Source organism: Fukomys damarensis, unplaced genomic scaffold, assembly GCF_012274545.1.
Source record: "Fukomys damarensis isolate Sample0158 unplaced genomic scaffold, DMR_v1.0_HiC HiC_scaffold_12, whole genome shotgun sequence".
NCBI classification, from domain to species: domain Eukaryota; kingdom Metazoa; phylum Chordata; class Mammalia; order Rodentia; family Bathyergidae; genus Fukomys; species Fukomys damarensis.
This window is the reverse complement of record NW_022900924.1, coordinates 339286-360458: the sequence shown is the minus strand read 5'-3', so window position 1 is coordinate 360458 and position 21173 is coordinate 339286. Positions and strand designations below refer to the sequence as shown.

General features: G+C 54.1%; 1 protein-coding gene across 4 annotated transcripts in view; it reads right to left on the bottom strand.

Moving 5' to 3' along the window:
* Myo18b (myosin XVIIIB) overlaps positions 1-21173 on the bottom strand; it is a 278729-nt gene that overhangs the window by 215766 nt on the left and 41790 nt on the right. For all 4 annotated transcript variants that reach the window (XM_033762282.1, XM_010603683.3, XM_010603687.2 and 1 more), the window contains exons 3-11: positions 19858-20016; positions 14219-15517; positions 13762-13828; positions 12887-12999; positions 11783-11959; positions 7534-7732; positions 5637-5779; positions 4800-4900; positions 1795-1858 (exon numbers count right to left, since the gene is read on the bottom strand). In XM_033762282.1, the coding sequence (XP_033618173.1) occupies positions 1795-1858; positions 4800-4900; positions 5637-5779; positions 7534-7732; positions 11783-11959; positions 12887-12999; positions 13762-13828; positions 14219-15517; positions 19858-20016 (2322 nt within the window). The remainder of the gene's footprint in view (positions 1-1794; positions 1859-4799; positions 4901-5636; positions 5780-7533; positions 7733-11782; positions 11960-12886; positions 13000-13761; positions 13829-14218; positions 15518-19857; positions 20017-21173) is intronic.

The following is a 21173-nucleotide window of genomic DNA, read 5'->3' as shown; positions in this document are numbered from 1 at the left end:
TTTTTTTTTTTTTTTTTTGGTACTGGAGATTGAACTCAGGACCTTGAGCTTGCAAGGCAGGTGGTGGTACCACCAAGCTAAATCCTCAGCCCAGTTCATGCATTTTTACTGCTGAGTAGTAGCCCATTGTATGGCCACACCCAAAATCCTTGCTGACTTACCTGCTGATAAAAATTTAGACAGTTTCCAGGTTGGAGCTATTACAAATGAAACTGATACAAAGATTTATGAGGACATACACTTTCATTTCCATACATAAATACCTAGAATAGAATGGAATGTTATGTAAGAGGTGTGTGTTTAGCTTTTTTAGATACCTACCAAACTATTTTCCAAAATGGTTGTAGTACTGTACATTCACACAGCAATGTAAGAATACCCTAGTTACCCATGAATTTCCATCAGCACTAGGTATAATCCATCTTTTTAAATTTAGCCATTTTAATAATTAGGTAGCAGCAGCTCACTGTGGCTTCAGCTTGAACTTCTTTAATTAATGACTAATGATTTCAGGATACTCTCCCGCAGTTACTTGCTATCCACTTATCTCTGATAGAGTATATGGCCAATCTTTTGCCCATCTTTTGTGTCAAGTAATCTTATTTATTAGTTTTGAGAGTTAACTTTATACTCTAGACACAAGTCCCTCATCAGACATGCGACTTACAAGTATTTTCTCTGAGAGGCCTGTCTACTCATCTAATAGTGTCTTTTACAGAGCAGAGGTTCTTAATTTTCATGATGTTACTTTGCTCTCTTATGGGTTGTAATTTTGGTGTTCCATCTAGGAAATCTTTGTCACACCCAAGGCTGTGGAGATGTTTCTCCTAGAACTTTTAGTTTTTAGTTTTATATTTAGGTCCTCTCTCTGCCATTTTTGGTCAATTTTCATATATTATAGAGTGAGGTACAGTTTGAAATGGATTTGGGGGGGGCATGGGATTACATAATCACTGCAGCACCATTTACATCCTAAACATGTTATGTTTGGAAAGAGGATCTGAAGAAGAAATTATTTGCTCCCTTCCACCTGGAAAACTCATACTCATTCTTCAAAGCCCAGGCAAATGTCCTCTTGAGTAAGAAGCCTTCCCTGACCTATTAGCTCTTTCATCTACCTTCTGGGGTCCTCGGCATCTCATGCAACCCCTAGTGCCTTCTTATTGCACATGACTGCATTTACTTCTGTGTCTGCCTTTCTTGCTGTGGTGAAAATTCATAGCTAACCCAAAGAGAGGAGAGGGCTCAGAAAACAAATGTTAAAATATAAACCAATCAAATGTCAAGAAAGGAATCAATTAGCTTTTTTAAACAACTGAGTACCCATCTCTCAAGGTCCCACTCAGACCAAGTACATTGGGAAAGCTCTGGCCACCTCCCTTCTCTCAGGACCACTGGGATTTACCAAGAGTCCCCTGCACTCCGCGCTCTCACAGCATCTTCAAACTTCATCCTCGCATCAACTCACGAGGCATCACTTAACCGAAAAGATTCAGCAGTCCGAAGAGGTTAAACTCCTTGCCTCAGGTCCCGAATCCAGTAAGAATCGGAGCCAGGGATTAAGCAGAGATGATCTGATGCCAGACAATCTCTTACCTCCGTGCACACCACCTCTCAGTTCCCTGTTTCTCCCCCTCACCAGGCCAGGCCCTGCAAAGACAGCCGCAGCCTCAACCCTGTGACCAGCCCTTGCCACCAGCAGTGACAAAGTTGAATGGCACAGGGGACCCTCCAGCCCCCTGTACCTGGCCCGGGGTGCAGATGCACACCCCACCCTGCAGGGCACCCTCTTACCTTGGACCACACACCCATGCCGAAGGAGCTGCTGTCCGCCATCTGGTACAGGTACAGCTCTGTCCTGCAGGCAGAGAAGGGCCCAGGGGTCAGAAGGGGCTGCCCATAGAGTGGCCTGCAGGGCAGGGCTTCCCACAGTACAGGACTCCACCCAGAAGGTCAAGCAACCCCAATGGCTCCCTTGGGCCACAGCCCATTAAGTCCAACCCAGGACACCCCAGAAGAGACAGTGTAGAGTCAGATCAGGGCAGTAGGCCCAACTCCAGGTCGTCAGCTGGGTGACCATACACAGATCACACAGAACCCTCACTATCATGAACAAGGCCTTGCTGGGTGCCACACTGTACCACTGCTTTGACCTGCACCCAACAAACTGGGGGTGAACTCAGGGTGCTCTGAGTTACATTCTAGCCTTTCTAAAAAGTTCTTTTCTTTTTGTAATTTTGAGATAGGGTCTCCTAAGCCACTAAACTGGTCTGACCTGGGCTTGAATCTGTGACATTCCTACCTCAGCTTCCCAGAGTGCTAGGATTACACGCCTGTACCACTCTGCCTGGCTCGATGTACCAATCATACCCCCATTTTACAGATAACAAGATGCAGGCCCTAGGTCTTAGCTCCTCATCCACAGCTTCACAGACGGCAACTCTTAGCCAGGAATTCAGCGCCGAGAGCCTGGCCCCTTGTGGTCCTGCCACACACCCACTCTGGGCCTCAGGCCGCATGGGCAAAGTGTCATGAGGCTCGGGCCTCTTCAGGATCCTCGAGAACCTGCAGCCTGGTCCCTCCCCGGGCCTGAAGGACGTGAAGCCGAGCTGGAACAGGGCAATGCTCTCCCCCATACACGACCCAGAAGCATACAGAGCACCCCCGGTGCGGTTCTCTCCTCTGAGCATCGCGTGGTTCCTCTGTGAAACGGGCATCTCCCGCCTGCCTCATCGCTCTAAATGAGCCATCTGCAGCCTGTGCTCTGTATTCCTCACACGCCCCCGCTTGCTGGAAAGTCAGTCTGAGGAACAAGGGACAAGCATCGACTGCGTGCCAACCCCCACGCGGGGCAGTGACTGGGAGGCAGAAAGGAGTGCGGGGATCCCTGATCTGGGGATCTCACAGTCAGTGCAGTGAAGAAGACGGGCCTGTCCACCCCAGCATGGCAGATGCCGGAACAGAAGTACACTCCAGGCATCAACACGGAATAAAGGAGAAACCAAGGAGCAAAAATCAAGCCATGCTCCACAAGGTCCCGAGTTCGATCTCCGGTACCCAAAAAAAGAGAAAAAAAAAATCAAGCAATGCTCCTTTAAAAACAAACAAAACAATTTGAACTAGGGTTTTTAGGCATTTACCACGAGTGTCTGGGAGAAAACAAAGGCATGAGGTGGAGTAGAAAGTACTCTTTGTCCTTCGGGAGCTTTCCAATGGTGGTGGGCCCACCCTGGCAGCAGCGGAGTTGGACACTGAGAAACAGCATGGGGCTGCTGCCGGGGCAGAATGCCTGTGACCCCTGAGGGGTCTGAGGAGCTTCACAAAGATTGCTCCACTCTCCTGGAGCCTGGGCTGCAGCAGGGGAGCTGAATGTGCCCCTCAGCGCTGTGACAGTGGAGGAAATGGGGTACCCAGGAGGGGCAGCCTCTCCCCTGGGTCACAGGGCTGGAAAGTGGGTTCCAAACCCTCCTGTTCAGGGTCACACAATGTGCCTTCCTGTGTCACATCCCCAATGTGCACCCCACACGGTGCCCACTGCCCTGACTGGGAGAGCATTTTGGTGCTCAAAGCGAGGAACCCATACTATAGAGGAAGAAACCGGGGCTCAGAGAAGCCCACCTGTGGCAAAGCCGGGGTCAAGCACACATCCTTCTGACTCTGAAGCCAGTCCTTCCTTCCCAAGGAAGCCAGCGGCAGAGGACACATGGGCTAAAAATCCTGCCCAAATCACCATAACCCCACACAAAGCATGCAGCACTGAGGCACTGGCTAGGTTTTGCTGCCTATTCACACTTGGACCCCACCAGCACTCTGAGGTAGACAGAATCACCCTGGGTTTACAGATGAGCAGAGGGAGGCCCAGAGAGGTGAGGTCACTAGTCCATGGTCACACAGCCAGCAAGCGGAGGAGCCAGGATACAAATCCACAAAGCCCAGGCCCAGTCTGTGGTCTTATCACTGTGCTCTACCGCCCAAGCCAAGTGCTTCCTTCTGTGGGCTCCACAGGTCTTGGAGAAGCGAGAAGCTCAGTGCCTAGTCACTCTGTTCTGGAAACTGGGAGCTGCCTCTCTGACCTGCCCTCTCTCTGCAGGGCACACTGATCCCTCCAGTCTAAGCCTGGACTCGGGACATGTTGAGCCCATCCTCCAAATGCGGCGGAAGGTGGGGAGCATCAAGGGGCTTAAAGAGCACACTGCAAATCATCTTGCGGGTGGGAAAGGGCAGCTTGCTCTCCTCTGGGCCTTTACTAGATCCTGGCCGATGTGGACGATGGGACAAAGCCAAAGCTCAGCCAGAGAAAGCCACATATCCAAGGCTCCCTGCAGAGGCCAGCGGGGCAGAGACAACTTTCCAGGCCACTTCTCCCAGGAAGTCCTCCAAGACTGGCTGCCTGATCACCCTACTCACTGCTCCTCCAACTCCCCTTAGCCCTGAGGTTCCCTCACATGTACCCCAGGTTCCCACAAAGTTTAGAAAGTTCCAGAAGACATGACTCTCCTCCCAAGTCAAGCTCTGCACCAGCATGTCCATGCTCCAGCTTCTATGGTGTCGGATGCGAACTATACCACTCATTCCTGTAAGGTCTGTCCAAGGTGTCGTCTCCCCTGTACTGAGGAAGACACTGAGACTCGGAATGGCTGGTGTGTGAGCAAGGTCACCATCTGGGAGCAGGTGTACCCCAGCCAGGGCGGCACAAGGCCGCCTTCCTCCCTCTGGGTCCCAGCTGCTCGATTCCAGGTGGAAACAAGCGGGTGCCACCAGCCCCATCTTCTGCTGTCCCCACCCAACCTGAGACTCACCTGAGATCCAGGTCTAAACCAGCCAGCATCTGGGAGAAGATGGGAAAGGTGCCTTCCCCTTTGAGCGGCCGCACCACTCTGCTCTTCTCCAGGAGCATAGTCTGCAGAGGGGATGATACTGTCGACTGCTGGGCCTGCCTGGCCCACATGCCGAGCACTCACACCAGGCCTGGCTTCAGCAGCAGCCTCTGCATCCCAACCCACCTGCCCTGAGCGTCACTAATTCGGAGGCTTCTTGGGACATCAGCTAATGCCACAGACCCATCCTCACTCCAGAGGACCACAGCGATCAGACGGGACTGCCCTCCCACACGTCCCACAACAGGAGCCCCTAGAGCCTCCGCCCAAGCAGTGGTGCTTCCCTGCAGGACGTGGGGCCAGGAAAGCAGAGGGATGGGCAGCCCTCCACAAGCTTTCCAAGAGCCAGGCTGCCGCCCTAGCTCCACGCACAAACATCTGTCTCATAACCTAAGCCAACTTTCTGTTCTAACAGAATGTGTGCAAGTAGGGGAAGGCTGCGGTTGGTTTGGAGATGGAGACAAACAGGCCATGTATCCGTCGCCTGGCCAGTGCCTGTTTTAGTTTAGTGCTCACTTTTAGGGCCTAGTTAAGGAAAGGCTGAATTATATATTTATTCACAGGTATTTCATCTCCACAGCAGCCCACACTACAGACAAGTGGTTTGGGGACAGAAGACAGCAGGAAGCAGGTGAGTGGGTGCAGAGCAGGTGGTCACAACTAGGGAGCAATGGCTGTCCAGGACACACCCCAGGCTGCAGCTGGAAGTGTGGGGCCAAGTGGCCCCAAGGGCCCCGTATGAATTTCCAGAACTCTCACCTGGAGCTGTGCAGCCGTCACTCGGCCAGTGGCGTTGAAGTCCAGCGACATCACCATGGTCAGACGGGTGGCCCTGCAGCTGTGGCCCATGCACACGGAGCCAAAGGCCCGGAGGATGGTGAAGGTGGCCCAGATCTTCTCCACTGAGTGGGGCGGAGCAGGTGTCACTCATGGATCCCACAGAACGATCTTCCCTAGTGGCCCTGGCTCTGGCCCAGCCCTCCCTGTCCTCCACACTCCACGTGGGCTCCCTGATGCCTCCCGACCCTGTTCTAAACCACACCCACTTTGCTGAACACCAGTTGCTGGTGTCAGCCTGCACTGCAAGCACCACAGTAGCAAGACTCAGACAGGAGGGGAGTCACAGCCCCAGTAAATGGGGCTGCCCCGGGAGCCTGGGAAAGCAAAGTGCTAACATCTCACACCTACCTTCAGGACCCCAGGCCTAGCAACAGGCCAAAAAAAGCCCCGCAGTGCCTCCACAAGGTTCCACTGAGTGCCCACTGTGCACCACACATGGTACTGGGTGTCTGGATACAGCCCATCCTGTCTCCCACCTTCAAATGCAGAGCAGAACCAAGCTGTGGGGGTGCAGAGACCAGTGCCTCTCTCGCTGTATCCCAGCTCCTAAGTCAGGTCAGGCACAGAGTAGGGGCTCACCAAAGCACTGGAAGAACCCAGCTGGGAGGCAGCATACACAGCATAAAGCAGAGATTTAGGGTGGGTTCCACCCTTCCTGTGCCTGGGGCGGCCCGGTGGTAACAGGGCAACGAAAGTACCTCCCTCGCCTGCTGTCATGAGCACGAAATGATTCAATAATTGCGAAGCACTTAGAAACTGCTTGGAAGGTGGCGGTGGCGACAGTGTATTCACCATGATTCACCCTTCAGGGGATCTGGGGGGCTTGGGCTGCACCCATGTGGGCCATGCCAGTTCTGGGAGATGGTTAATAAATAGTTTTAATGCACAGATCGAAGTACCTACACTACACATGTGGATCTGTGGTTTACCTGTGGTACTGACATCTCACGGTGGGGTAGATGGCTTGAGGAATGTCTACAAAGCCTCTTAGGGAACAACAATTTTTAAAAAAACTGAGAACAGTGGCCCAGTGGTTACCCTCAGGAGCCAGAATGTCTCGGTGTGAAATCTCAGCTCTAGGGTGGATTCACTGTGTGGCCTTCAGCAAGCTAATGAATGTGTGATCTCAAGGCCCTCATCTGTGAAACTCAAGTAATAATATCTACTGTCTAGGCCTGTCTGAAATAATAAATAAGTTCCTACACATAGAACGGGGCCTGGCACAAAGTCTTCCTCAAGTATTTACTCTGATGGCTATCAATATTGTAATTATTATAATCATTATTAATTGGAGCTCTTCCTATGCCCAGCTCAAAATTCACTTCCTCGTGAAAGCCCTTGCACCACTCCTGCGTGCCTCCTCAGCCTCCTCCCTAACTACCTGTACCAGCACTTTTGGGGGAACCTTTGACTACGTACATAGATTCAGTTCTCTCCCTCTGCTGGGCATAGGCTCTGCCTGTCCATCTTTAGGCAGTAGGTCCTCTGTACAGTTCAGCAGGTTGTACATTGCATACAGACACCACAGGTAGAGTGGTCACATCCTACTGTACCATATTTGCATGCTTATTAATATGGTTCCCCAGCAGATGGCAGTCAAGCATCTGGTCCTGAAAATGCCAATGTACAATGACTGTTATGCAGACAACTGCCAGCATCTTGAGGAAGGAATACTTTTATCTAACTCCAACAAAGGTCCCCAGTGGAATAGAGGACGGCTCAGGCACTGGGTCTGCATGGTCTCAAGACTCAGCGAATGCTTAGTGAAGGAAATACAACTCTCCTCTCCCTGTACATCACCTGGAGACCACCGTACCTGACACCATGCCATCCACACTGCCTGCCATTCCCACCAGGTGCTCCAGGACCTGCTCGCAGCAGGTGGTCTTCCCAGCACCGCTCCTGCCCAGTGCTATGATGCTCTGGTCTCTGCGCTGGCTCAGCATTGCCCAGTAGGCCCGCTGGGCAAGGGAGCTGATGTGGGCAGGCAGGCCATCCCGGCGGCCGCTGGGTACCTGCAGGAAGATAGCAGGCATCAGCCTTCCCACCTAGCCACTGCCAGGAAGCTCCCCGAGACCATGACAGAGTCCCTGTGTCCAGCCCCCACTCTGCTCTAACTTGCCAGAGAAGTCTGAGCTTCACCGAACAGGTCCAGTCCTGTCACCGGCTCAGTACGAGTCCCTGGGCACCCAGAGTCCCATTGGCCCCTGGAATTCATCTCACTGCTGAAGTCACAGCACGGTGCCTCCCTGAAGTGAGTGAGGCAGCTGGATAAAGGGGGTAACTGATGTAATGATGTCTGTGCCGAACAGGGCACAGCACGTGGGGGAACCGGTATGCGCCCCATGCGTGGGCAGTGACACCCAGCCCCAAACCACAGCCTCTTCCTCAGCTCCCCTCCCTTCAGTAAGAACTCCACTGAGGGTCTGCAAGGTAGCAGGCACCACACTATGCAAAATGGATTAGGACATCTCAGCCAACCATCGTACGTCAGTTAGAACGACTTAAAAAATTGTCAGTCGCTATAGGGCGCTAGAAAAGATGTAAGACAACAGGAATTCTCAGACTGGGCTGGCAGGGATGCAAGATGGTTCTGCCTCTTCACACAGCCTGGCAGTTTCTTACTCAATCCCCAACACCATTCCAGGGACTTAACCAAGAGAGATGGAAACCTGTGCTCTCACTAAACCTCTGTGTCACTGATTATACTGAGTAAATACACAAACCGCCCCCCAAAAGCTGGAAACAACTTGAATGTCCTTCAGCTGGTGAGCCAAGGCAACCCACCATCCTGAGTTCTGCACTCCAAGTACCAAGCCTGGGAGAACACCTCAGACCTGGGCAAACGAGGACCAGTCTCACCCAGTTGTAACAAATAAACAAGTGCATCCTACGGTAAAATAAAGGAAGAAACTACAGATAAATGCCATAAGATGTATGGTAGTGAACGGGATGGGCTAATTCAAAAGGTTACATACCGCACAATTCCATTTATGTAACTTTTTGGAAAAGAAAAAACTATCGGGACACAAAACAAAGCAGAGGCTTCCCGGTATGGGACTTGGAGCTGGGGCCAATCCCAGAGGGGCCAGGTACCTTTCAGAGCTGGTAGCAACTGTCCTGTCATGGATTATGGAGGCAGTGACACAGCTGGTCACTTTTGTCAAAAACTCTCCGAACTGAGCAATAAAAAGATGAATGAAACTGTATTTAAGTCATACTTCAATTAAGCTGACTCTCGGGGCAGCTTTCTTTCTGGTGGGAAGACAGAGCTGATAAACAAAAGAATCCAGTTATCTATCCAAGGTTAGTCCTCTGAAGACCACAAGCCTGGGTGAGATACCAAGGCAATGGGTATTCGAACAGCAGCAGAGAAACTGCGGACTGCGAAGTCAGAGAGACCCCCAGAACGGCAGAGAGAAGGTTCCAGAGGAAACCCGGAGAACAGAGTCCCAGAGCCAGAGAAGGGAAGAAGCGCTTGCAGGACAGGAAGGGGCCCAGCTCCTCAGTACGCCGAGGCCCAAACAAGAGGACAGTGGGAACGAACGCTGGCCTTGACAGCAGAGAGCTCAGCGGTGACCCTGACAAGTGTCTGCTTAGCCGGGCTTCCGGGAGAAGCAAAGTGGAGGCTCTGAGTGAGTGGGAGAGAGCAGGAGGGGCCTTGCTGGAAGAGGCCTGCAAGATCCCAAGAGGTAACCAAAGAGCCCGCCAAGGTCCCATCTGTCCTCCCTAGTGCCTCGAGCCCAGGATGGTGACTCTCTCCCTAGCTGGGACCTCCAGCTGGAGCCCTCAGTCCACTGCTGGCCTTTGATGCTTCAAGACCCCGTGAAGAGCAGCAAGTCTCCATCCTGATGCAAAGCACACAACTCAGCAGGATTCTGCATCGGGCAAAGGAGGAACAAACCCTATACCACCTGGGCACAGGCTCAGGGCACAGGGTAGGAACAGGCCTTAGGATCTGAGCCCCGGAGCCCCCTCTACTCTAAAAACCTCAAGTTCTAAGTGCAAGCTGCCCCATTCATCTACCGCTCAGGTCTGCTGTGTGGAGAAGCGAAGGGATTTTGCACCTCCACACGGGTACACGTGTGCACAGGTGTATATACAGGTTGCTCGTGGGCTCAGCAAGTGGCTGCACACAGAGATGCACACCTGCACCCTCCAGTCACACACTTGTTCACACCCATGAAGACTCCAATACCCTCAGCTCCCCGCTGCCTCCCGCAGTGAGAGAGCCCCAGCTGTGCCCCAAGACCATCCACAAGGTGGCCCATGCCTAGGCTTGCTACAGGTCTGTGCTCCCACCTGGTGGCCATTTGAGGAATTGGAAGTTGACGTAGCCAGAGGCCGAGAGGTGGCTGTGGGTTGGGCGACTTAAGGGAAGGGACAGGGAGGTCACACTGATCTGAATCCCCTGCACGTGAGCCCTACTGCACACACTTTGAAGCACCTTTGCCAGAACCCAGGATCCCAGTCCAGGATAGCTATGTGGACCTGGCCTGCTGTCCCAGCCTGTAAAAATGTCACTTCCAGGGGCTTCCAAGGAGCCAGAGAAGTCCCTCAGCCATGCAGACAGCTCAGAGGCCCTGGACTGTAGTCACAGAAGCATAAGCTCTCACGACAGGGAACAGAGAGGGCAGGACCAAGCTCACACCCACCCAGGCTTCCGAAGTCCTCATGGTACCTGCCCAACAGCAGCTTGCTCAGAGACCTAGGGGGGCACTAAAGGCGCAGGACAGGTCACTTGAAAGAAAAACATTTCAGAAAGAGGGGTTCAGGGCCATGGGCTCCTCTCTGTGAACTCAGTGTTATCGGGGACGAGGCTGAATGTGTCCCTGCGGGGATTCAGAAGGCAGCATGTGGCCTTTTATCCCCAACAGAGGAGAAAAGAGAGGCCAGAGAAGCTTCGCAGTCTCCCCAAGGCCCCAGTGTCCCACCCCCTCGCCAGTAAGTGCTCAGCACAGGCGCAAGTGGGTTGCTTCCCCTCTATCCTCTCACCCTTCGGCCCCTTCCTATCTGTCCCTAACAACAGCTAAGAGGACCCTGCCCTGACGTATTCAGCTGTTCCCACCCATCCACTGCTCCCACTGCTAAGAATCAGCGGCAGCCCCCACCATCCCCAGAGTAAAAGCCAGAATCGTGATCAGCGCACAGGAGACCTGTGCAGTGACCGCTGGGGCCTCCTGACCTCAGGCCTCCCCACCTGCCCACACACAGCTCTCCCACACCGCTATCGTGGCTGCTGCCCTCCCTAGAAGCCTGTCCTCCGCCCCGCTGCCACTTCCCCGCCTGGCTTGTGAAAAGACCTCCCTTGGAAGCTCAGTGTCCACCTGGTGAAAGAGGGAAAGCAGCAAAGACGCAGCTCTGGCTCCAAGTCTCAGCACAAGACGAGGCTGAGGGACTTCCTCGCCATTGCCACAGTGGGAAGAAGGGAAGGCGAGAGGGAGGAAGGAAAGCAGAACCAAAGGGCTGGGCTGTAACTCACTGAAGGAGTCCTTGAATAGTATATGCGAAGCCCTGGGTTGCATCCCCAGCCCCGCAGGAAAAAAAAAATCGAACAACAAAAAAGCCCCGGGGCTGGGATGTAGCTGAGCGGTTCTGGCACCTGCTCTGCAAGTGCAAGGTCCTGAGTTGATCCCCGGTACCAAAAACAAACAAACAAACACCCGAACTGAGGCTTGTTTCCGTATTCATTCAGGTGTTCAGGATCAAGGGTCTGGTACCAGGTTGAGTGCATGGAGGAGCCCGAGGGGTGTCCCCCAGCCCCTCCACCTGCTAAGACTGAGTGCTAAGCTTGCCCAGCCCAGCCAGCGCTGCTCACCTGTGAAACAGGCTCATAAACATCCCCGTCTCGGACAGCTACGAGGATCGAGTCGGGACTCACAAGCACGGGCGGTGCCCGGCACACGGGCGAACACATTCGGCAGGCCCCCCGTGTCGTTATCACCTGTGACACTCCCGGCCTCTGACCAGTCCCCTCTACCCGCTCTCAGGGCCTGGGTTAAGGGCCTTCTCTACTCAGGACGACGCCCTGAGCTCCGCCGGCACCGCCCTCGGTACCACCTCACCTTCCCGGCAGAGGGTGCCGTGGGTCCCTGGGGCTGAAGGACTATGAGATCCCGACCCGCGCAGGTATGCAGCAGCTGAGCCTCAGCACGCTGCAAGAGCGTGTTCAGGACGCTGGATTCGTTGACGCTGATGAGAGAGGCCAGGTCATCTGCCCGGTCCAGCTCCGGGGGGTTGGCCTGTGAGACACATACAGGAATCCATGTGCCTCCTTCGCCCCACGACACACGCCCGCGCGGGCGCATACTTGTACGCACATGCGCACACATACAGATGTACGCACATGCGCACACGTACGCAAGTACGCACATGCGTGCAAACACTACTCACAGTAACCTTGCCCCTTGGGAGCCACGCACCAGAAAACAAGGACGCTGGAGGACCCAAAAAATAGGGGAGCCCCTTCTCCTTGTCCCCGTGCATCCTGAGAGCCCCTCTCTTTAATTGCTCTTCTATGTTCACTGACTGCTCGATAAGGACGCTCCCGAGACCCAGCAAAGTTCAGAATGAGATCTTATCTCAGATGCCACAAAAAAAAAAGGTAATGTTTCAGAGTGCGTGCTGCTGCTACCACCCTTCTAGGTCTTAAAGGCGAGGTGCTCTCTGGTCCCCGGGGGTGGAAGTCAAATCCAAGCTATCTCTTGCGCCTGATAGCCCCCTGAGATCTGATCCCCTGGAGATACCCTCAAACCCCTAAGAGAAAAGTTGATGCCTGGAGATAGAGGCTGTTGGAATGTATGCTATAGCTAATGGCAAGTAGATTTATCTGTGACCTTCCTGGCAGCCAGAATGAAAAGGGAAATCTGTAGAATGATTTTCATTGTTATATAATGAAAGGCAGTCCCTTTGGGATCAATCCAAAGAACTCCACTGCCAAGACCTGACATGCATGTCTCTTGGCAAGTGTGTTTTAATAAAGGGGGTGCCATAGGATGGGGTAAATGTCTCCATAATGCTACCCCCCGGCACAGCAAGGAGTTCAGTGGGGTGTTCCTATAACTCTCTCAAGGGCATCAAACCAAAGCGGTATCTATAGTCAGGTACAATCTCTTGCAGGGATGAAAGAAGAGGGTGCAGAGCAGGCAAGGACAGGACAGGTGTCTCACCCTGTGAACATACTCCTCCTCAACCTCAGTGACCGTTTTGTCGGCATCAATGCAAAGTCTCATCCTTCCTGCTGGCAGGTCAGCTGTTCCCTCATCTGGCTTTAGCACCGTTGCTGGTTGGAGAGCAAAAGGGAAGTGTGGAAGAGGGGAGAGAATGAAAGAGGATAGAGAAGAAAGTCTTGGAGTCAGGCTAGGGAGCAGGAGAGGGACAGGATCAGGTCAGAAAGGAGCTGCATCCTCCCCCATGGAGGTCAATTTACATGGGGTGTTCTCAAGTTTGAGCTCCCCTCAAAAAAAAAAATAAACCCTTTAAGGACAGAGGCTAAGCCTGATTTACAGGGCAAGGCAGAGTAGGCACCCAGCTGGTTGGGGGCACTGGCCCACCTCATACCTAGACGTGAGACCTAGACTGGCCCACCGCGTATCTAGAAGTGGCATACAGACTGCATTTCCCCAGAGTGCCTTGCCAGACATCACTAATCAATCCCTCTTCCCAGCTATGTTGCAGCTGGAAATCTGCATCATTTAGCAGAGTGCAGTTATCAGCCACCACTAATTGATGAGATCTCACTGCCCACCTGCTCTGGACTGCAGAACTGTAGGAACCAAACTATCCTCATGTCAGGAAAGAATTGATTAAGTAATTAGTTATCAAGGCTCAGATATCATTGAAACAGTATCCAGTAGGCCAGCTACCAAGACTGAGCTATTCCCAACCCCCTAAAGATCACACGTCCCCATTCTAGTCTCTGCTGTTCCTTACCAACCCATTTCCACCCCAAAGTGTGGTCAGGATGCAGCAAAGAGGACTGACAACTAGAGGGAGCACAAGAAGATCAGACTTTCACCCCCAGGGAGGCTGACACCCTGATTACCAAGAGTAAATCCGTCCTTCTGAACCAGCCAGACCTTCTCTGCCTCATACCATCTGTCCTCATGAGCCTGGGAACAGAGACAACACAAATTAAACCAGCAAAGTGACACCTGCCCCACCCGAGTGTGCAGGAACCTGTCACAGGGGAGTTTGTAACAGCGTGTTCTGGACCCACTGAATCTGCTGGGAAATGGGGGGTGCAGGTTCCCAGGCCCTGCTCCTGGCCCTTGGAATGGGATCTTAAGGATGGGCCTGAGAACCTGCTTTTAGCCCATCTGCTCTTTTTGCCACCTCACCTTTGAGAACTGTTGGGTGACATGGTAAATAATCTGATCCCTATCAGCTACGTGGGGAACCTCCCACTATGAGAACCTTCTCCAATGCCTTGTCCACCCCTTGTCCTTCATCTCTGGGGACTCCTGCCCACCCTCCCCACCTCCAGGGCTGCAGCCCATCACCTGGTCCAAGTCTCCACTGTGGCCGCCTCCGCCCTGGTCCTGCTGGGCAGGCCCCTCCTGGGTCTGCGTCTGTCCCGGGGGCCTTTCCGCCCAAGTCTCCACTGAAGCCTCTGCGTGCCCCTCCTGCTGTGGCTCCGGGCCCCTGGCGGCATCCTCCGCTCTGATGCAGGGCTCCTCGGTTCTCTGTGCACTGCTCTCTGGTCGGCCCTCTGGCTCGACGGCCACAGGTTCCACCCTCTCTGTAGCTACTTCCTTTGGTATGGTGCAGCCCTTCTCGGCCTGGCTCCCAGCACCACCGGTCCCCACAGCCTTCCTCTGAGGCTGCCCCACCTCTTCTGACCTTGGAGCCTCCCTTGCCTTCCCAGGCCCAGCTGCTTCCTCCAGCACCTGGGGAACCTCCCCAGCCTGCCCTGCCTTCCCCTGCACTGTGCCCCTCTCCTCCATCTTGGCCTGGGGCTTACCTGTCTTCTCAGCCATACTCAGGGGCTCACTTTCTCTGTCCGTCTTGCTCTGGGGACCGTCCCACTTGCTCCTTCTGCTCAGGGACCCTCCCCACTTTCTCCCTTGCACGTGGGCCCCAGCGCGCTTCCCTTCAGCTCCCACAGCCTTGGATTCATTTCTCTTTCCCATCTTGCTTGGGGGATCCCCTCCTTCCTTTTCCACTGTCCCCAGTTGCCCCCCATCACCTGCCCCTTGGCTTTGAGGCCCGGTCCTCTGTTCCTCTTTGCCCTTGGGCTCACCTCCTTTTGGCCCCTTGGTCTGGGGGTCCCCACTCCCTTTCCCCACTGTGCCTTGACCCTTCTCGCCTTTTGTCCCTTGGCCTGGGTCCCCATGACCCCTGGTCGGAGTTTTCTCAGGCTTTGAGGCCAAATCCTCAGTACTGGCCTGAGGGCCGGAAGAAGTTCCTGGGGCCTCCCCTTTCTTTGCCCCTCCGGGGTCTGTGGCTGCAGGCAAGGTCTTGCAAGTGGGGGTATCACGGGCTTGGTTTCTCTGCTCCGGCTTGGTAGCTTCGGGGTCCAGCTTGGCCACCATTAGCAGCACGTCACCCCTCCTCACTCCCCTCTTGAAGGGCAGGGCTTTTCTGGCTGGCGTCCCACTGGGGCCTGGCTCCCGGGGCCTCTCACAGTTGACGCTGGTCATCAGTGCAGGGTCGGCACCACCAGACTGCTGGCTCTCCTTACCCGGAATGCTTGTGCCCTGCAGAGAGGTACGCTGGCTCTCCCCAGAAGTCTGTTGGCTTCCAGATGTATCGCCACCATTGGCCTTGCTGTTGGGTTGGCTGACAGAAACTTCTGGGGTCTAGAAAAGAGATGACCATGCTGAGCTGTGGAGCCGACAGCTTTGCCACGTGTTCATGCTTATCTGCACATCCATCCCTCCACATGGCCTCCAGCACCTCCAAGATCCCCTAGGTTCCATGCTGGGCAAGGTGCAGAGCCTCAAGGCCAAGGGACAGAGTGGAAGGACAGTGAACTTGGGAGCCCCACAGAATAAATTCAGTTCCTAGCTCTTGCACTCCCTCGTCGCGTGGCTTTAGGAAAATAACATTGCTCTCCCCTTTGAACTCACATCCCTATGAATGAAATAAAGATTGTACAGGCCTGGCTCATAGGGTGGGTGTGAGGGTTTGTGAACTGCCCAGAAACTGAGCCCCGCACAGAGCAAGACTTCAGTAGCAGAATGTGCTGCTGCTATCATCACTATTATTATTATTGCCTCGACACTTCCTGCTGGCCAGGAGGGGATGGGGAAAGGACCCTCTTCCTATCATTAGAGGTCCCACTCCAACTGAGTGACCAGCGACGGCATCATCTTTTCTCGGGCAGCTGCTCCCAGCCACGCAGATTTTGAATGGGGGACCACACAGAGCAGGAAGGGCTCTGGAGCACCCAGAGAGCATGAGCCATCTGACCTGCTGCTGCTGTTGCCCTGGGCTCCGGATCCGCTGCCTGTTCTAGCCAAGTTCCCGACCCCAACATTTGGGACTACATCACCCCGGCGGGGATTCCATGGCCTGCCCCTCTCCTGGGCACTCCTCCTGCCTGTCCCTTCAGCCCTGCACAGCCCCCTCTGTCATCACCTGTGCACATGGAGACCTACGGACCGTTCTGCTGTGATGCCGGCTCCAGCCCTGCCCTCGGCTGGCCCTTCCATCTGCACCGTGCTGATGCAGCCTCACACACACCTGCGCTGGGAACCGGCGTTCACACCTCTCTTGCACTCACGACAGCCCTGAGGTTAAGGTGACTCCCCCTCCCAAGTTAAGCCTCCAGGTCTCTTTTCCCACCTCTTTCTCACTGGGGCCATTGCCACGGGCTCGGAACTGGGCTCCCTTCTGCTGGCTGCCAGTCATTTTACACCTGATCCAGCGATGTTGGTTGCTTCCCATAGTTTACAGGAAAACCACTCCACACCGTGTCAGACATTCAAGTCCTCAACCAGGAGTCCCTGGACCCATTCTGGTGTGATGGCCCCTTCTTATCTCACGCCGCTCCGGGCATCTGTACTCTGCCCAGCCCAGCCCTGCCTCCCCGAGCGTGCTCACACCGTGAGACTACCAACGCACCCTCCTCTTGTCACGTGTCCACCACCGTCTCATCGTTCTGTGCTCAGTGTGGCTGTCCCTCTCCGCAAAGCTCTGCCTGAACACGTCCATCAGAAGCCGTCTCTGGCCTCCGTGGAGTCCCAGAGGACTGGTGCCTCCATACTGGCAGTGACCACACGCTGAGCTCCACGCCAGCTCTTACTTGCGTCCTTCTCCTGTGTTAGGGGCAGATGCCGCCTTCTCTTCATCTCTGTACTGATGATACCGGTAGTGACCAAAGACCCTTCACAGTGGGCCCTGCATCACTACGATGCAGCACCTTGCTGAAGCCTCCTGAGGATGTGGGGAGGTAGGTGCTCCATCGCACCCCATTCTGTAGACAAGGATGCAGACCCGGGGCTGCCAGGGGGCCCACAGCAAAGCTGCCGCATAAAGCTGGGTCTCCTGGACCCAGATGTCGTGGCCCTCAACTGCTGTACATCACATGCCTTTTCTTGCCTTTCTAAGGCTCTTTGAAATCTCCTGGGAGTTTTTAAAACCAAGATACCTCGGCCCCCCACCCAGAGCCTCTGAGGCAGTCAGTCTGGTTGCCACACCACTGGTGATTTCCATACACTGCGAGAGCTGAGCCATAGCTCTGCCAGCCCTGGCCAAGTGGCTCAAACTGACCTTCTGGGACCTGCGTGACAAGCCTCAGAAGAGGATTCGCTGCTCCAGCAAGTTTCAACCCTGTCTACACCCTCCTAAAAAGTGAGTCAGTTCCTTATTTGTAACCAAACGCCCCGGAGGAGACAGTAACATGGGAATGCACCACACAAGCCAACCAAGCCCTGCCTCCCCCATGCTGCGGGCCTGCGAGTTCTTGTCTCTGGATTCTCACAGTCCACTCACAAAGCCCTTGGTCTCTACCGCAGCCTTCACTGCATATGGAGGAAACAGCCCTCTAGACGCAACCCTCTGGAGTCCCTGAGGTCAAGAGGGAATGCACAGCACATCTATTTTACGGGGGAATAAACCGAGGCCTACCGAGGGGAAGGATTCGTCCTGGACGGCACCGAGTGATGGCGCCGGGACCCGGACCAGAACCAGGTCTCCTTGACATTCCACTTAAGTGCTCTGCAGCCTCTCCTTGTCCCTCACTGGCCATGTGGCCTTAGAAAAATGAGGTCACCTCTGTGAGCCTCATCTTCCCTTCCTGCCATGTGGGGACGGATCCCATGGCTCCTCAACAGGACTCTACGGGGGCCAAATGGGACTGTTGTGCTGGCACAGGAGAGGGAGGGCAGCGTTATTTACTGGCCAGGACGAGAAAGTTCAACCGCCAGGAGCCAGTCACAGGGACGTGTTCCAGAGGCCACCCTGCCCCAGCTCCTGGAACGTCCTGGCCTGTGGAGCACACACCTGCTATGGCCGGGGGCCTGTCCATCTCCTGCCCTGGCTCTGGGTCTGTGCCCAGGACCAGCAGTGACAGTTTGTCCCTCGCTCACCTCAGTTCTTCTCCTGTTCGTAGTGACACCAGCATGACCCACAGCCTTTTGGGTCCCCGTCCTCCCCAACCCTCCGAGGCCACTGCGTTGACCCCTCACTCAGCAGATGGCCCTTCCCCAGGCAGCTCACAAAAGAAGGAAAACACACAGGCTCGCACTCCAACTCAGCCTCTGTCTGGCCTCACAACCTTGGGCAAGTCACTGACCTCCCGGGCTCTGGCCCAGCCTCTGATGCATGCACGTGGGCTCATCCACCCACTGTCACACAGCGTCCCGGGTGAGCCCGTGCACAGCAAACTGGACACTGTCCGGTGACGCACAGAACACAGTACTATCTTCCCGTGACCTGACAACTGCCGTCTGGGGCCAACTGAAATCAGGCAGGCGTGGGGACCGGGCTCTCCTCCCCGTCATGGTGCCCCGACAAGGCTTGGCCAGAGTATTTCTACAGCTGCTGTTTCAGCTGCTGGAGGGCTTCCTGACACAGCAAAGTCATTGTCTCTGGGCAGGAGATGGCACGTGTGACCCTGGTCAGGCAGATGGAAGTGAAATGCAGGAAGGAGGCGATAGGGTGGTCACTGGGCTCAGGCAACACCTGGCCATGAGGCCACTGGATCACTCGGCCCATTAGGCAGCATTTCCTTTGCCCCCAGGGGACACTGGAGAGTAAGAAGGGGAGATGCCCTTTCTGAAAGCCTCACACAGGGATACTCCCAAGCTGCACTGCGCTCTGGGCCTGCCACGCCATCCCGAAGCGGGAGGTAGCCTGGCCGCCACCAGGGTTTGGTTAGGCTGCGTCATGCTCGATGATTGCTTCAATCCAGCAGTACTGGCCAGAAAAATGAAGGGTTTTTAGTGGACACTGATCAACTGGAAGGCAGGCCAGCTGGGGCAGGGTACTGAGATCCTCGGCCACAAATCAGCCCTTCAATTATTGGACTCTGGCCACTCCGAGAGACTCAGGGGAGCGAGAAGGGAGAAGGAGGTAGCTGGGAGCTCTTGCAGGGTTTGGGCCAGGAGCATTTCCCATCTGATGGAGAACAATTTTAATACTTTAATAATAGATCTATATCAGTGAGTAGCAACTGAGTCTCTTTCTTCCTAAAGTGAGCTAACTGTGCCTTAGCCAGTTTCCAACTTTTCCTTTCTGTAAAAGTAGGGGAAAAATCATCCCCACCCATCAATATTAACTGCTATCCATCATTAATTCATTCATTCAACAAGCATTTCTTGAACACCTACTATTGGCTACATGCTATGAGAGGTGCCCAAGATGCAAAATGAATGAAAAAGGTAGTCATTGCTCTTAAGAATTCCTAGTCAAATCAGTTCTATGATCAAATATTATACTTTCCACGGTAAAGATGGGCACAGGGAAGCACAGTGGGAATCAGAGAAAGGAGAGAAACGGGAGAACATCTAGAGAGGTACAACTGGAATATGTTTTGAAGCTTGCATAGGAGTTCAACAGACAGAGTTGAAGAAAAGACATTCTTCCAAGCAGGGTCAGTCGAGCCAAGGCACAGTGGAGTGACTCAGGAATCTTAGAAAACAGGAAGCGGGTGCGTTTGGAAAGGTACCTGGTCTCTTTCCTCAGGGCCACTCACCTCTTGTTCTGGGGAGGCAAGAGCTGCCTCTTTCCTCTGTCTCGCTTGCTTGGATTCTTTCTCAGTCTCCCGGACCAGCTGCCGAATGAAGCCCCCTGGGATGACAGAGAACAGGGGAGGGGGCGAGGACGGCGGCGGGCTCTTGTCCTCCTCCCGGATCTGTTTGCAGAAGCAAGCAAGGAGAGATCTGAGTGAGCCAGCAGCGCAGGCTGCCCCCAGAGAGGGTGCCGTGGAGCCGTGCGGACCACAGAGGACACACGTGGCCGAGCCCGTGGACGAGAGGCCGTATCAAAGCAGCAGAGGCTACCTAGCCTGTGCGATTTCTGCCCAGAGCAAGTCCTCGTGATGTGAACTTGGACCATCCGAGCCGTAAGTTCCCTGCCGTGGCTTGAGACAGACCCATCTCTGGGGGGACCTGCTCTGGAAAGAGCTTCTCTGGTTTTCACGAGGGAGTGGATCACCGGCAACCTTCCACATTCTCCTGCCTTGCCTCTACTTGGAGCTGATATAATAGATCCATCACTGAGTGCTTCGTTTCCTGACTGCCTGGACATGGCAGGGGACGGAGTTAATGCCGTCAGCTCTCTGCGTCTGTGACTTCCACATCTATGGCTTCAACCACCCACAGGGAAAAATAGTTAAGAAAAAATTACATCTGTGTGAAACGCATGGAGACTGTAATAACACAACATAAGAACTATTTCCATAGCACTTATACTGTCCCCGGTATTATAAGTCACCTGGAGATGACTTAGTGTACTCAGTGTATTCAGGAGGGCAAGGTTAGGTTCTATGCAAATATTACACCATTTTATACAAAGGACTTGAGCATCTGTGGGTTTCCACATCTGCAGGGGTCCTGATACCAATTCCTCATGCGTACTTAGAGACAGTCGCGTAAGGATCCAGCCCTATGGCTCTAGCTCCCTCATACAATCCACTGTTTTGTCCTGGCCTTTAAACCAAGCCCTGGGCAGCCACAGCCTCCCTAAGACTGACTCTTAAAACAGGAATCCTAGACAGTGGCCACTCCTAGAAATGTGGCCAGATCAGAGCTGCTAAAAGCTGAGACCCTTCTGTTGGCCACAGAGAGTGACCTTGGAGGCGTGGGACCAATTGCGGCTGACTAGCATGAGTGTCTTTAACCTGCATCTCTGTGAGAAAGAATAAGGGCTTTATATGGAAGAACCACACTCTGGTTTAAAATAGCCTTCTTATCAAGGTTGCTGCATGTGTCTAGTAAAGGCTTGCTGTCTGCAGCCCAGCTGATAAAGGATCCAAAGGAGACAGGAAGAAAAGAGACCTGGGGGGGGGGG